This window comes from Prenolepis imparis, unplaced genomic scaffold, assembly GCF_030444845.1.
Source record: "Prenolepis imparis isolate NDT839.2.m4 unplaced genomic scaffold, iyPreImpa1.0 SCAF_1, whole genome shotgun sequence".
Taxonomy (NCBI): domain Eukaryota; kingdom Metazoa; phylum Arthropoda; class Insecta; order Hymenoptera; family Formicidae; genus Prenolepis; species Prenolepis imparis.
The window spans coordinates 15,907,261-15,921,061 of record NW_028141159.1 but is presented as its reverse complement, the minus strand read 5'-3'; the positions used below and the strand labels follow the sequence as shown (position 1 = coordinate 15,921,061).

The 13,801-nt window shown below is 30.9% G+C and overlaps 4 protein-coding genes across 4 annotated transcripts; all 4 read right to left on the bottom strand.

The window, feature by feature from the left end:
* Positions 1–503: 503 nt before the first annotated feature.
* Positions 504–2,675, bottom strand: LOC145949086 (odorant receptor 13a-like). Its single transcript, XM_083058799.1, has 3 exons — positions 2,272–2,675; positions 1,271–1,982; positions 504–844 (listed from the first exon to the last, which is right to left on the bottom strand). The coding sequence occupies exons 1-3, from the start codon at positions 2,413–2,415 to the stop codon at positions 504–506; spliced, it is 1,197 nt and encodes a 398-aa protein (XP_082914925.1). The 5' UTR covers positions 2,416–2,675.
* Positions 2,676–3,864: 1,189 nt separating this feature from the next.
* On the bottom strand, positions 3,865–7,347 carry LOC145949036 (odorant receptor 13a-like). Its single transcript, XM_083058724.1, has 4 exons — positions 7,207–7,347; positions 6,594–6,942; positions 4,499–4,876; positions 3,865–4,245 (listed from the first exon to the last, which is right to left on the bottom strand). Exons 1-4 carry the CDS (start codon positions 7,345–7,347, stop codon positions 3,905–3,907), a joined length of 1,209 nt encoding a protein of 402 aa, XP_082914850.1. The 3' UTR covers positions 3,865–3,904.
* A 561-nt stretch (positions 7,348–7,908) lies between these two features.
* Positions 7,909–10,492, bottom strand: LOC145948997 (odorant receptor 4-like). The gene is made up of 4 exons (XM_083058651.1): positions 10,172–10,492; positions 9,811–9,988; positions 8,871–9,582; positions 7,909–8,250 (listed from the first exon to the last, which is right to left on the bottom strand). Exons 2-4 carry the CDS (start codon positions 9,952–9,954, stop codon positions 7,910–7,912), a joined length of 1,197 nt encoding a protein of 398 aa, XP_082914777.1. The 5' UTR covers positions 9,955–9,988; positions 10,172–10,492; the 3' UTR covers position 7,909.
* Positions 10,493–11,196: 704 nt separating this feature from the next.
* LOC145939662 (odorant receptor 24a-like) lies at positions 11,197–13,571 on the bottom strand. Its single transcript, XM_083044140.1, has 3 exons — positions 13,300–13,571; positions 11,912–12,596; positions 11,197–11,537 (listed from the first exon to the last, which is right to left on the bottom strand). Exons 1-3 carry the CDS (start codon positions 13,516–13,518, stop codon positions 11,197–11,199), a joined length of 1,245 nt encoding a protein of 414 aa, XP_082900266.1. The 5' UTR covers positions 13,519–13,571.
* Positions 13,572–13,801: the final 230 nt, after the last annotated feature.

The following is a 13,801-nucleotide window of genomic DNA, read 5'->3' as shown; positions in this document are numbered from 1 at the left end:
AATTCCTTCAGTAAAAAAAGAGTTATCTTAAGCAAATATTTTTTTCTAAAAGATAAAGTAACAATAAAAATAATATATAAAGAATGCGATATATAAAATGGAAAAATATTAGATATCTGAATGTTTGTAAACAAAGAAAATATGAAGAAGAAAGTGGATAATTATAAAATAAGTGCGATAGATATACACATAAAGGAACTGCATTACAATTGATATATCATCATATAGATATATCACGATATGATATATCATAATATCAATCTTTGTATTATTTTGTTTCTGCATATTTTAAATCATGCCATACATATATATGTATATATACGCATACATATTGCCGTTTTATTGTGATTGTTTTAGTAATCTCGGCAATATATAATATCATGAAAGGTATAATGATTACATAATCACTGAGTTTTTTAATTTAAAAAAATATTAGAATTTTTAAAGCAATGTGTTATACGATGATACATTAAAATACCTTCTTATTTATTCTTAAAAATATCTCACGTGTCCAGCATTACCCTTAACACGGACAAATACGAGGCGGAAGCCTTAAGAATTTCTTTAAAACTCTGGAAATTTATCGCTAGAAGTTTTCCTGCAGTTAACTGATGAGGATTACCTGCCCGAAGTATCATCAACGGCAAATCTTTCATCACGCGTACATCAAAATTATACCAAGGTGTCTCATAAATAGCGTAGGCAAGTTCTTGCGATTGAAATTCCAATGTTTGTCCGGCGAAGCAATAGATGAAAAGTTGTACCAGCAGCACGATGATGAAAAGAAGATGTTTCATAGCGGCAAATGTATTATGTACAGAAAGCGTGAGAATTAATTGAAAGCCTGAAATATGTACAATGATAAACTGAATTAATAATGTGTTTAAAAAATTTCTTATACAAAGTTTTGAGTATTTAAAATATCAATATAATGTACATATATATCATTTACATAAAAATTTTTATAATATATTTATAGTTCAACAAAAAATATTTTTTTTAACATAAGAATAAGAATAGTTATTTTTAGTAGTTGTTTTTATGTTGAATATGATTCCAGTATTTAATCTGCTTTATTATAAGTTTGAGAAATTTGCAGTTAAAGGTGCAAAAACGGATTTATTTTAATATCAATATGTTGTTATAGCTACAGCATATGAAGTGTCTGAAAAGTTTTATTGCAAGCAAATATAATGTATATGTATATATCTATATGTGTTTGTGTTTGCGTGTGTAAATTTAATTGCTACTTTATTTTAAAATAAGTTACCTTCGACGCATAAAAGCATGACGCTCATTAAAAGTTGCGACAAGATGACCAGGCTATATGCTTTTTGCAGATGATGCGCCAGATCTATGAGGCGGTGATGTCTCTTTAACAGGATAATAAATTTATTGTGGGAAAGCGATTGTTTGCTACTTATTTCTGTAAAGTCCGTCCGAAGAACCTCGAATTGTCCACACACATGCATCGTAAGATCGAAGAAGAATCCGTCGTTTCCACACTGCGAGATACAGTTGACGAGGATCTGTAGCGTCTGCAGGACTTCAATGCAGCAATAAGCGAAGAATGTATATGTTTCAAAGACACAATAGGCTGCTAAAAGCAATGTTCTATCGCTCGTTTTATTATAAGTCTTCTTTTGCCAGGAAATCCAGGACAGATCGAGATTAGCGAATATAAGGGACGAGAAAAGGAATACGCAGGAGGCGCAACCAAGATAAAAAAATATCAAGGAGCCAAATCTACCTGTACGTGCGTATTTTAGCATTATATCACGTGAGCGAGGAGTTTTGACAAAAGTCCAATCGTGAATGATGGCTTGCACCAGAATCAATTTATCTTTCCAATTCACGCGATGCAAGAGCAGTTTCGATATGCTAATCACCGACGAGGAAGCTGATAGAAAAGCGTCGAAAGCGTCTTCGTAACCGTGACAATGTCGAATGACTTCCAGTGATAGGCTGACTGTTGCAGTCATCTGATTCATAAAAATTAAGTATAAATGCTTTCAATCTTTATGCAATTACTTTATTTTTGTCAAATTATAATTAATGTCAAATAAATTATTAAATATAATTATGTATAGTGTATACAATTTATTATTTATGTCTTTGTCTCAGTTTTATTCATGCAATAAAATATCAAGATATTCAAGATAAGAGACACTTACATAAAACTAAAATTGATAAATTCAGCGAGAAGAAAAGAAACTTCTGAATTTCGATATTAATTATTTTAATAATATTGGAAAAATTATTATAACTTACCTCCACCATTGTTGATATAAACCATCGAATTCTAGAGAATATATTTTCTTCATTTAATACCCAGAGTCCCAATATACCAAGAAGATATTTATAAAGCGTCAATACGTGTGCGGTTTCAGCATTCCACTGCATAGGCGAACTCATTTTCTTTAACAAATTACTTCACCCAATTTCTCCAATTATTATTTTCTCTGAGACATATATTTTACAATAAGTCTGTGGAGTTTCTTTCCCATTTGCTTCTCTTTGAAAACGATTGTAACTCTTTGTCTCTCCACGATGACCACATCGTTCAATATCCGATTTGTTATAAATGCAAGTCGCATTTGTTATGCTGCGACAACCCCTCGCGACTATCTTCTGGATTTTTTTCCGATCTATTATTCATATGAATTCTTCGACTATCACGATTTCTTGGAAAATGAAAGTACAGTTTGCATTTGCATTTGTGTTTGTACAAATTACACGGTTACGACATCATCTTCGACGATATACTAATTTTTAGAATAATAGATCTACAGTCGCTTAAGTGTTCTATTTGTTGATAAATAAAAAATACAATTGAAGGAAGGGAAAACGAGAGAGCGAGTGAGAGAGAGAAAGAGAAGTTGGACAATCCTTCGAAATTATGGTTTTGTCATTCACTGAAACGATTTTCTTTCCACATAAATAAGCAAGAGAACGGCAAATAAGAGAACATTATTTTTAATAAAAAATGTAACAGACTGGAGGAGAAGATATTGGATGCCATTATTACAAAAATATTGCTTATCAAATAATAATGAGAAAACAATTTTTTATAGTATGCTAATAATTTATGATCGTATTTTCAGATCTTTAAATTTCTCCAATAAGAAAAGTTATATCTTTTCTGAGGAAATATTTCTTTTTGGAGAAAGGCAATATAACAATATAATATAATGTACAAAGAATGCGATAAAGTGGAAAAAATATTAGACATGTGTAATATATTTGTGGAAAGAAAGAACATGAAAATAAGAATGGACAATCATTATTGTAATATATATATACATAAATTTAAAAAACTGAATTAGAATCAATATATCATTTTATATATTAAAAAAGTATAATACAAATATAGAAGATTTAGCTCTCTCTCTCGAAAAGAACAGCCAGGTACATTATTTTATGGCGCAATAAAATATTGTTATTAATTTAAAATTGTTGTTTGTAATTAATTAAATTATATATGTATCTAAATATATGTATATTATCGATATATTTTCCAAAAATATATCATGAAATTTAAAAAAATGTCTGAGTAACTGTTTAAATAATAATAAGTATAAATATTTAATCTTGATAATTTATGTGCCTCGAAATAAATTTAGATATGAATATAATAAATAACAGAGAATCAATTTTTTTTTAATCGAACGATGCAAAATAATTTACACCAACCAAATAATTTTAGAATATCTTAATTACTACACGGAAGTGCATGTCCCAAAAATACTTTAATTAAATATATTTGCGTTCTTTACAGTATCAATTTTGATATAATATTGTTTTCTGCATATTTTAAATCGTGTCATACACACACAAACACACATTCACACACATACACACACACATATTGAGATGCACGCATCGCATTCACTGAAATTGAAAATTATTTTGTTAGTGCTATTCGTAGAACGGAAATATACGAAGCTGCTGTCTTGAGGATGTACATCATTGTTTCGCGATTAACGTAGAAAAATTTTCCACCAGTAAAACGAAACGGAATGCTCGACCTCATCATTGCAAAGTGCATGTCCTTCATCAGCGCTAAAGGAAGCGTGAACCAGGAAGTTGCGTATAACGCATAAAATATACCTTCACTTTCCCTTTGTAGGAAGTCACCACCATAAGTAAGCACCATTGATTCCATTAATAAATAGTTTAAGACTAGAACACTCTTCGCCACTTCAACGTAATTGTTTTCGTTTACGCACAAATTTATACGTAATCCTAAATAATGTAAAAACTTTGTTTTAAGAAATAGAATAGGAGACGAAAGTCTCAATGTGACATGTGTTATTAATTTAATAAATAAAATTAAAAAAATATATATATTATAATATTTATATATTTATTATATATTTATTATATATCTATTTTTAAATATATATATTTTTATATAAATTATTTACATTAATTAATATATTATACAGTTTATATAAATTAATGTAATGAAAAAAATAAAATTTTTGTCATATACTACCTATGAGTGCAAGCATAATCGTCACCGTCACGAGTTGGAATAGTATAAAAAGGTTGAAGATGTCTTCCAAATTTTGATAGAATTCCATTAGCTCGCTGTGCCTGTTAATCAAGCCGATGAACTTTTTTCGATAATTTGCCTCAGTGTTTGGCTCATTTGCAAATGTTTGAAATCTGTTTTTGAGCACCTCGAGCTGACCAGCGAGATGTATGGTGACGTTGAAGAAAAAGCTATCTGCGATACATTGCGTCGAACATATCACGGATGTTTGAACAATCTGAATGGCGAGGATCATAACATATTGCGAACCAGTGATCGATTTACTCAATGGACCAGATGGAATCAGGAGTATCCAATTTGTTGTTGTATTAGCATCAGCTGCACACCATAAGAATACAAAATACAAGAATGACGTTGTTTATGTAATAACACACGATTGAATTTAAGAAATTAGGACAATAAAAAATAGTAGTATATTGATAAATATAGCAGGGACCCGGACCGAACCGGAACCAAAACCGATAACCGTTCCATAACCGTTTTTTTAGTAGAACCGAAACTGTAAACCGTATTGAAATTCTATTAAATTTATAACACCGGACCGTTAAATTATTTTCGGTTTACCGTTCTTTTCGGTATTTTTTTCTGTTTTTGCCCAAATGACGGAAATGTCATGATAACTGTCTCCTTGAAGTGCAATACATATATAATTATTTTTTAAATGTTCTGAAACGTGTATGTATTATCGCAATAATGATAGCTGTGAGGATATTATATTTTATATATATATATATATAAAATATATATATAAATTATATTACTTAACAAAATTATTATTAATTTTTATGACATATGAAAATATATATTTATATATGTATCTATATTATATATATTTATATCTAAATATATTTTCATGTATAATATGAAGTATTGTTTATTTATATGTCATAAAAATTAATAATAATTTTTTAAAGTAATATAATTTAGAAATTAATTTAATTAGAAAAACAAAAAGTAAAAATTTTAAAAAACCGGACCGTTAAATTATTTTCGGTTTACGGTTCTTTTCGGTATTTTTTTCTGTTTTTGCCCAAATGATGGAAATGTCATGATAACTGTCTCCTTGAAGTGCAATACATATATAATTATTTTTTAAATGTTCTGAAACGTGTATGTATTATCGCAATAATGATAGCTGTGAGGATATTATATTTTATATATATATATATATATATATATATATATATAAAATATATATATAAATTATATTACTTAACAAAATTATTATTAATTTTTATGACATATGAAAATATATATTTATATATGTATCTATATTATATATATTTATATCTAAATATATTTTCATGTATAATATGAAATATTGTTTATTTATATGTCATAAAAATTAATAATAATTTTTTAAAGTAATATAATTTAGAAATTAATTTAATTAGAAAAACAGAAAGTAAAAATTTTAAAAAACCGGAACCGTTAAATTATTTTCGGTTTACGGTTCTTTTCGGTATTTTTTTCTGTTTTTGCCCAAATGACGGAAATGTCATGATAACTGTCTCCTTGAAGTGCAATACATATATAATTATTTTTTAAATGTTCAGAAACGTGTATGTATTATCGCAATAATGATAGCTGTGAGGATATTATATTTTATATATATATATATATATATATATATAAAATATATATAAATTATATTACTTGAAAAAATTATTATTAATTTTTATGACATATGAAAATATATTTATATATGTATCTATATTATATATACCTATATCTAAATATATTTTCATGTATAATATGAAGTATTGTTTATTTATGTCATAAAAATTAATAATAATTTTTTAAAATAATATAATTTAGAAATTAATTTAATTAGAAAAACAAAAAGTAAAAACTTTAAAAAACCGGAACCGTAACCGAAAAAATCATAATTTAAACGGTTTCGGTTTTTTTATTTATCAAAAAAACCGAAATTGGAATCGGAACAGTTATTCAATATTTTATTAAACCGTAACCGAAACCGAACCCTAATTTTGTTTCGGTCCGGATCCCTGAAATATAGAAACAAATTTTATACCATCCAATAAATTTGAATCCGTGAAGAATATCTGTTTCACATTTATAAACAGGATCACTGATATGTAAATACAAAAACATCCGTAGGCCGAGTATAGCAACATAAGAGTGAGTATTCTGGCTCTATATGCATATTTTTTCATAATCTTTCGATTTTCCTCGTCCTTAACAGACAACCAATCGTCGATAGCACCATTAATGTTTATATTTAATTTCTTTTGATTGACACCGATACACAGCTGTTTTATAATCCCAAGCATCGCGGATACGGAATATAGTATATCTTCTATGCTTGTGTCCGCGTTGTTGCTCCATGTGAGATCCAGTATCACAAAGGGTATTATCATAAACTAAATAATACTTTTTTTTACATAAAAATTATTGTACGTGTGTGCAAATATTGATAAAATAATAATTATAACAATAATAACAATAAACAACTTTTGTATTTTATAATAAAGCATAAATTTATAGCACGTAAAAAATTACAATTAGTAAAAAAAAGGAAATCTATTTTTTCACTATTATAAGAAAAGAATCATGAAATTATTTTGCATATCAATTCCTTTTTGCGTTTTTCTCATATATATTTCATTCAGCTGACATTAACGTACCTGTGCAATAAGACAGAAGCTCCATCGTATCCTCGCGAATAGCGTCTGCGTTTGCAATGGCCACAGACCGTATATTCCTAAGAATATTCTATGAGTGGAGAAAACATAGGCGATGTCGCTGTTCCAACGTTCGGCCGACATTATGGGATAGGAACAACTCGAATAACTGCCCCATTCGAAAGCACTTTGTTCAGTTGTTACAAATAAAAATTTGCCAATTTAACATCGATTTATGATCATTTTCATCAAGCATTATTGTGAATTATCAACCGCGCCCCATTAGCTTATTACCCCGATGAACTTATGTTTTATTAGCCTTCGCTTCGAACTCTTCTTAGGCAGGTAAGATAAATGCGAATAGAGATCGGTGTCTTTACACTACGCCAACTTAGGCGGAACAGCGGAGAATTTGACAAGGAACGTATATATTTTTATCCACGTGTCGATTGAAGTGTAGAATTGTGCGTTTTGACATTTATTTCATTATAATAGTGGTATAAATATAAACATTCAATCTTTGATTATGGTATATTCTTATCTAATGTTTGGCAAAATACGTTATCGATATCACACATATACAAGACTGTTGATGCGTATACAAAATAAAATAAATCACAAAAAAAAAAAAAAAATAGCGCGCAATCGAAGATACCTCATTATCAGTCACAATTTATAATCGTGTGTGTCAACCGTATTATTTGTTTTATCCCTCCATCATCACTCTGAGGACGGAGAGGTAGGAGCCTGTAGCTTTCAAGATCTCTTTGAAGGAAAATAAATTCATAGGTAGAAATTTCCCGGCCGTTATCTGATGAGGAATCACTCCTCGAAACATCACCATCGGCAGATTTTTCATTATTTTCACGTCGAAATCGTACCACGGACTGTCGTAGGCACTATACGCGAGTTTTTTACTTATAGATTCTAGTTGATCGCCAGCATAGCAGTAGAGGTACAGTTGCACTAGCATCGTCAAAATCAAGACAACGTGTTTGATCGCTGCGATATTATCATTTAATTTCAACGAAATTAACAATTGCATACCTGAAAGTAAGTCTTAAATTAGTATGAAAATATATATTTTTATATTCATGTCAATAATTTAGTAATATGTAATATTTGATAGAATAAGATATCAATAGAGAATATTATTGCAAAATTTATGAAAAATTTTTGACTTCTAAGGACTTTTAAATATTCGTCAATAATAAAGGTTTAACAATTTTTAATAAATGGACATCTTCGCTTTTCGAGCTCGTTTATCTTTGGAATATTTAAAAGTTTTTATTTTGAGAGATTTATTTTGTGATCGTTTTTTTTCTTCTGATTCTTTAAAAAATCCCTCTAGAAATTTTTATTTAAAATCTTGATCAAGTTTTTTTAGTATTTAATGTTTTTTACATTTTTACAATTTTGAAAACTTTGAGAGAGAGAAGCAATGAAAAAATCAAGTTACATAAAAGAAAAGAACCTAAATAATATAATCTAAAAACATATAGATTTAACAATATGCAGTTATAACATCATATTAGAATTTTTTTCATTAAATTGCATTGAAGATATTTTTACCCATTTAATAGAAACATATACTTGTTATGTATCATTGTAAATTTTACGCAAGCAAAAATTAACATGATAACGTAAAACAATGCGTAAAAAGATACCTTCCACGCAAAGCAGCAGTACACTCATCAATGTCTGCGCGAAGATAGCCATATTGAAAGCGTATTCAAGACTATCGGCCATTCTTATCAGATGGCAATGTCTCCCGATCAACATCCGCATTTTCCTCTTGCAGATTCGCTCCTCCACTTCAATGTCGGCGAAGTCCATCTGGAGTACCTCGAACTGTCCGCATAGGTGCATCGTGAGGCCGAAGAAGAAGCCGTCGTTCCCGCAATGCGAGGTGGCGTTGACAAAGATCTGCGCCACTTGCAATAGCAGGATGCAACTGTGGGCGATCCCGGGCAGCGATCCGAATACGCAATAAGTCGCCAAGAAATATGTTGGTATCACGGTGTCGTTATCGTTCGGCTTGGATGCGTTCAGCCAGGGTATCAGGCTGTCGAACGGCACGGCCATGAAGAGAAACGACACGCCTGACGCGTAGCCCAGGTACAACATTGTCAAAGACACGGTTCTGCCAACGTTGCTGTACCTCATCATGACCTCCCATCGTGGTGCATCCCTGGATGTCGACCAGTCGTCAATAAGGGAGGTTATCAGGATGTAAGTGTGCTTCCAAGTGATCCGGACGACAAGTAGCTTGGAAAGGCTGACGACAGACGAGAGATCCATTAAAAAGGCCTCCATCATGTCCTCGGTACCGAGGCACTGCCAGTACGCTTCCAGAGACAGGCTGCCGATAGTACTGATCTAATCGCCGAGGGGGATCGCGTTAATTCGCGCAACGATCTCTTTACTTTTAATCTTTAATTATTCGAAAGTTTTAAACATCTAGACGTTTTTATTTAAAAAAGAAAAAAACTAAAAGCAAAGACGTGAAAAGGAATATCACCGAGACATATTTTTTATTCTAAATATTTAGTTTTATTTAAAATCATTTCTTGTGTTAATTAAAATAATTAGTTTTCGATAACTCACCTGGATCAAAATAGCTAAGACGCATCGTGCGATAGATTTAAGCTCTCCCGCATTTAAAGGCCAAACTCCAATTATACCAAGAACTTTTTCATAAACATTTATAGCACGATGAGTTTCCTCGTTCCAATCTCTTGTTTTTTTCATAATTAAGAATTGTCGATACTTCTTTATATCTTTTCTAAGAATTAATTTAAAAGATCAAAATAAAAGACAAAAATTCAAAAACTATGGAAAATACAATGCAAATAAAAAAAATGCAATTTTATCATTACATAAACACATCATATCTATACATCGTATAGATACATCGAATAGTATTTTAATAACAAAAAAATGCAGATATATTGCATTTAATATCAACCTAATCAAGAACCAAGCTTTATTCTCCGACTGCAAATAATTATCACGCACAGTTGAATGAAATTATCTATATCAATTTTGATAAAGTTTATTCGGTTTCTTCTCACTACACGAAACTTGATCAAACTGAAGCCTTACTAAGGCATGCAGCAAACGAAGTCACCTCGCTATCCATCGAGGCGGAGGCGTCCTTCTTTGATCTTTTATTCACGCAAAGAATAGTCACGCGGAACTAGAATCGACAAAATCACATGTTTCTATGATCGATGACTGTCTTACAAAGTTTTGAACCTTTACCGATTACAGACTCTACTGAGAATATACGTATGTAACAAATGTGCATTCGCGATATGCAATGCAGTGTAACGCACGTGTCTTTTATTTGGAGCAGGAATATTGGAAGGCATTCGAAAATTAATAATGCATTGCAGTCCGTCGTGGTTGTAGCCGAAATCAAAGCGTTGATATTGTATGCATCGATCTCAACACACGATCTCTGCTGTGGAACGTCAGTCTATAATTTTACATTGTTCGCATGAGTTGCAATCGAAACAAGAAAGGATAAGTGATATAAAATATTGCGCATTGTTAAGAGAAAAATCGAAATTTTTTTTCTGTCAAAATATTATAATTAAAAATAACCAGATAGCCGTGTATTATATCAGTACCCATATATTTTGCACATATTTCGATAGCAAACGGATGCTTAAGTCCTCAGATATCTCTTTATTCGATCTAAATCATTCTTCAATATATAAATATGTATTTAATATTGATGTATAAATAATACATGAATATTTTTAAATTTGTAAAATAATATATATCACACATATAGTATATAATTATATATAAATATATGATAATAATAATTTATATACATATATAAAAAAAATATGAATATTTTTAAAATTAAAATATGATTGACATATATAATAATTTATTTTAAATTTTCTTTTAAACTGCTTTACAAAGTAAATAAGCGATAATATGCTCTACATATAAGTTCTTTATAAGGATAAAAATAATTTATTCATTCAACATGACACGCAGGACCGAGAGATAGGACGCTGTAGACTTCAAAATATCTTTGAACATGATCATGTTCATGGGCAAAAATTTTCCGGCTGTTAGTTGATGTGGAATACTGGCTCGCATTAGAATAATCTGAAAGTCCCTGGCTACATTAGCTGGCAGTTCGTACCAATCGCAGTCGTAAGTGGCATATGACAGCGCGGTACTTCTCATCTCCAAGCAGTCACCGGCGAACGTGTAAAATGACAATTGGATTATCATGAGAAGTAAAACGCTAGTGTTATGTATAATCATAGATAGATTGCCGAGACGTAATGACACGATTAACATGAAACCTGTTGAATATACCGTAATGTTATACCTAAGGTTTGAGAAATTCTATATTCTATTGCAAACATTGCAAATTGGTAAATTAAAGCCAGATAAATTAAAGCCATATAAATATATTTGCAAATTAAAACATAAAGTGTTTATATATATGTATAAATAAGCTATTTCGCTATAGATTCGCAAAACAATCACTTTATATGATTCCTCTCTTTATACAATTGATTCGATAAAGTTAACTCAAAATTAAATTCAAAACAAATTTGTTTTTGTAAAAGGAATATTTAATAAAGAAAAATAATTTTACGATGAAAAGTCCAATTTTCGAAATAGTCTTTAAATTTAACAATCCGATTTAAGTATATGTTTAAAGGCGCATTACCATCTATACACATGAGAGTGCTGGTGACGAACAGATACATCAAAATGTTCGCATTGAACGACTCCTCCATACAGTTGGCCAATCGAATAAGCTGGCAGTGTCTCTGGACCGCTTCGGCTATCGCGCAATGCGCTTCGTTGACCCGAAATTCGGACAGCTTTACGCTCAACGCATCAAACTGGGAGCACAGATACATGGCTAGTCCGAAGAAGAAACTGGTGGTACCGAAGGTTGATATTCCGGTGATAAACATTTGCATCGCCTGGACGATCATGAACACCTGACGCGACGACTCGCTTCGAAACACGCAGGACTTCCGGTCCTCATGGCTCGTATTTGCATTGTCGATCTCGTTATTATGCTTTTTTCCAGTAATCGCCGATATCGCCATAGAGGCGTAAACACCCACTATGATGCCCACCAGAATGAAAGTGAGCGTAGTCACGCGCGTTGACATCGTCGCGTACTTTTTCATGATCCAGCGTACTCTTTTATCCTTCTGCGAAGCCCAATCGTCCGTCATGGAGGTGACTATCTCGAGTAATTCCTCTCGATGGATACGCGGTGTGATCAGTCTTGTAAGGGCTAACGCGGCAGCTGCACCGGTTGTTAACGAATCAAAGGATTGTTTCGCGCCGTTACAATGGAGGTAAATTTCGGTAAAATATACGCACATCGGCAGTGTCTTAAAAATTACAATAAAAAATTATTATCTGTATTGTAATGATTATAATATTTTAATTTTCATTATTTGCATTTCTATTAAAAATCTACTACGTATTTCTACGCGCAAACATTATCGGCGCGATTATTAAGAGATCATTTTTAGACGATAACACATAAAATAATAATTTATTTATAAATAAATATATATATATATATATATATATATATATTAAATTACATTTATATAATAAATAATAAAAATTATTTGACTTTAGATCTACGTTAATTGGTCTAATGTGTTTCAGAATTATAAATTTATAAGCTTAATCATTTCCGCACTGAAGTATAGAAAATTCTGAAAACATGAAACTTTCATGCTTTGCACAGTTTTAAATTTATTTTCTTCACGGATGTACCATTTACGATTCCGTTGGCAGATGATAATTAACGAACGCGAAAACAATTTCCTTCTCTACATAACTGTATTTAGTAAAAAAAAAATTACATATAAATCTTTCAATTCTCGTGTTGTAAGAAAAAAAACACATTCACTGGGAATCTTTAGTGTAAGTGAGAAAAAGGCATAGCTATATTTAATGATTTGATGTTATATTAATATTATTGTATTAATTAACAGTATTTAAATTTTATAAAAACAAAGTGTGAGAAATTAATAAGAGTGTTCGTAATAAATAATTTATTTAACGACTATATATACTTACTTCCAAAAATACAGCAATGATCCATCTGAGATCCATGAAGAGATTTTTTTTCTTCACGGGCCAAATGCCAACGCAGCTCAGGGCAAACTTGGGTACCGACAGCATCACGGTGGTGGTGCCTCCGTGGAAGATCATTCTGAATCCCAGGACTTCCGTCATAAGTATGCATCGGGTCAAGGCATGCTGAAGTCCGCGATCTTTTTTCGAAGATGCCATCATGCATTGTGCATCTTTTATTCGCGTGCGACCGCTTCCAGCCGTGCTGATTTTTCGCGGGGCACGATGGAATCGTAGCAAAGATCTTCTCTTCAAGAAAAAAGAGTTGCACGCTATGAATAAATGTTGCAATCTATACAAAACCGCTACCTTGACATATGGATATTATCTTATATTCATTATAGTCTCTCTCTCTTTTTCTTTCTTTTTTTCCTCTTATGAAAATATTTAAATCTTAAAACATTGCGTATCTTTCTCATAGGATATATAGATATATCACTCATAC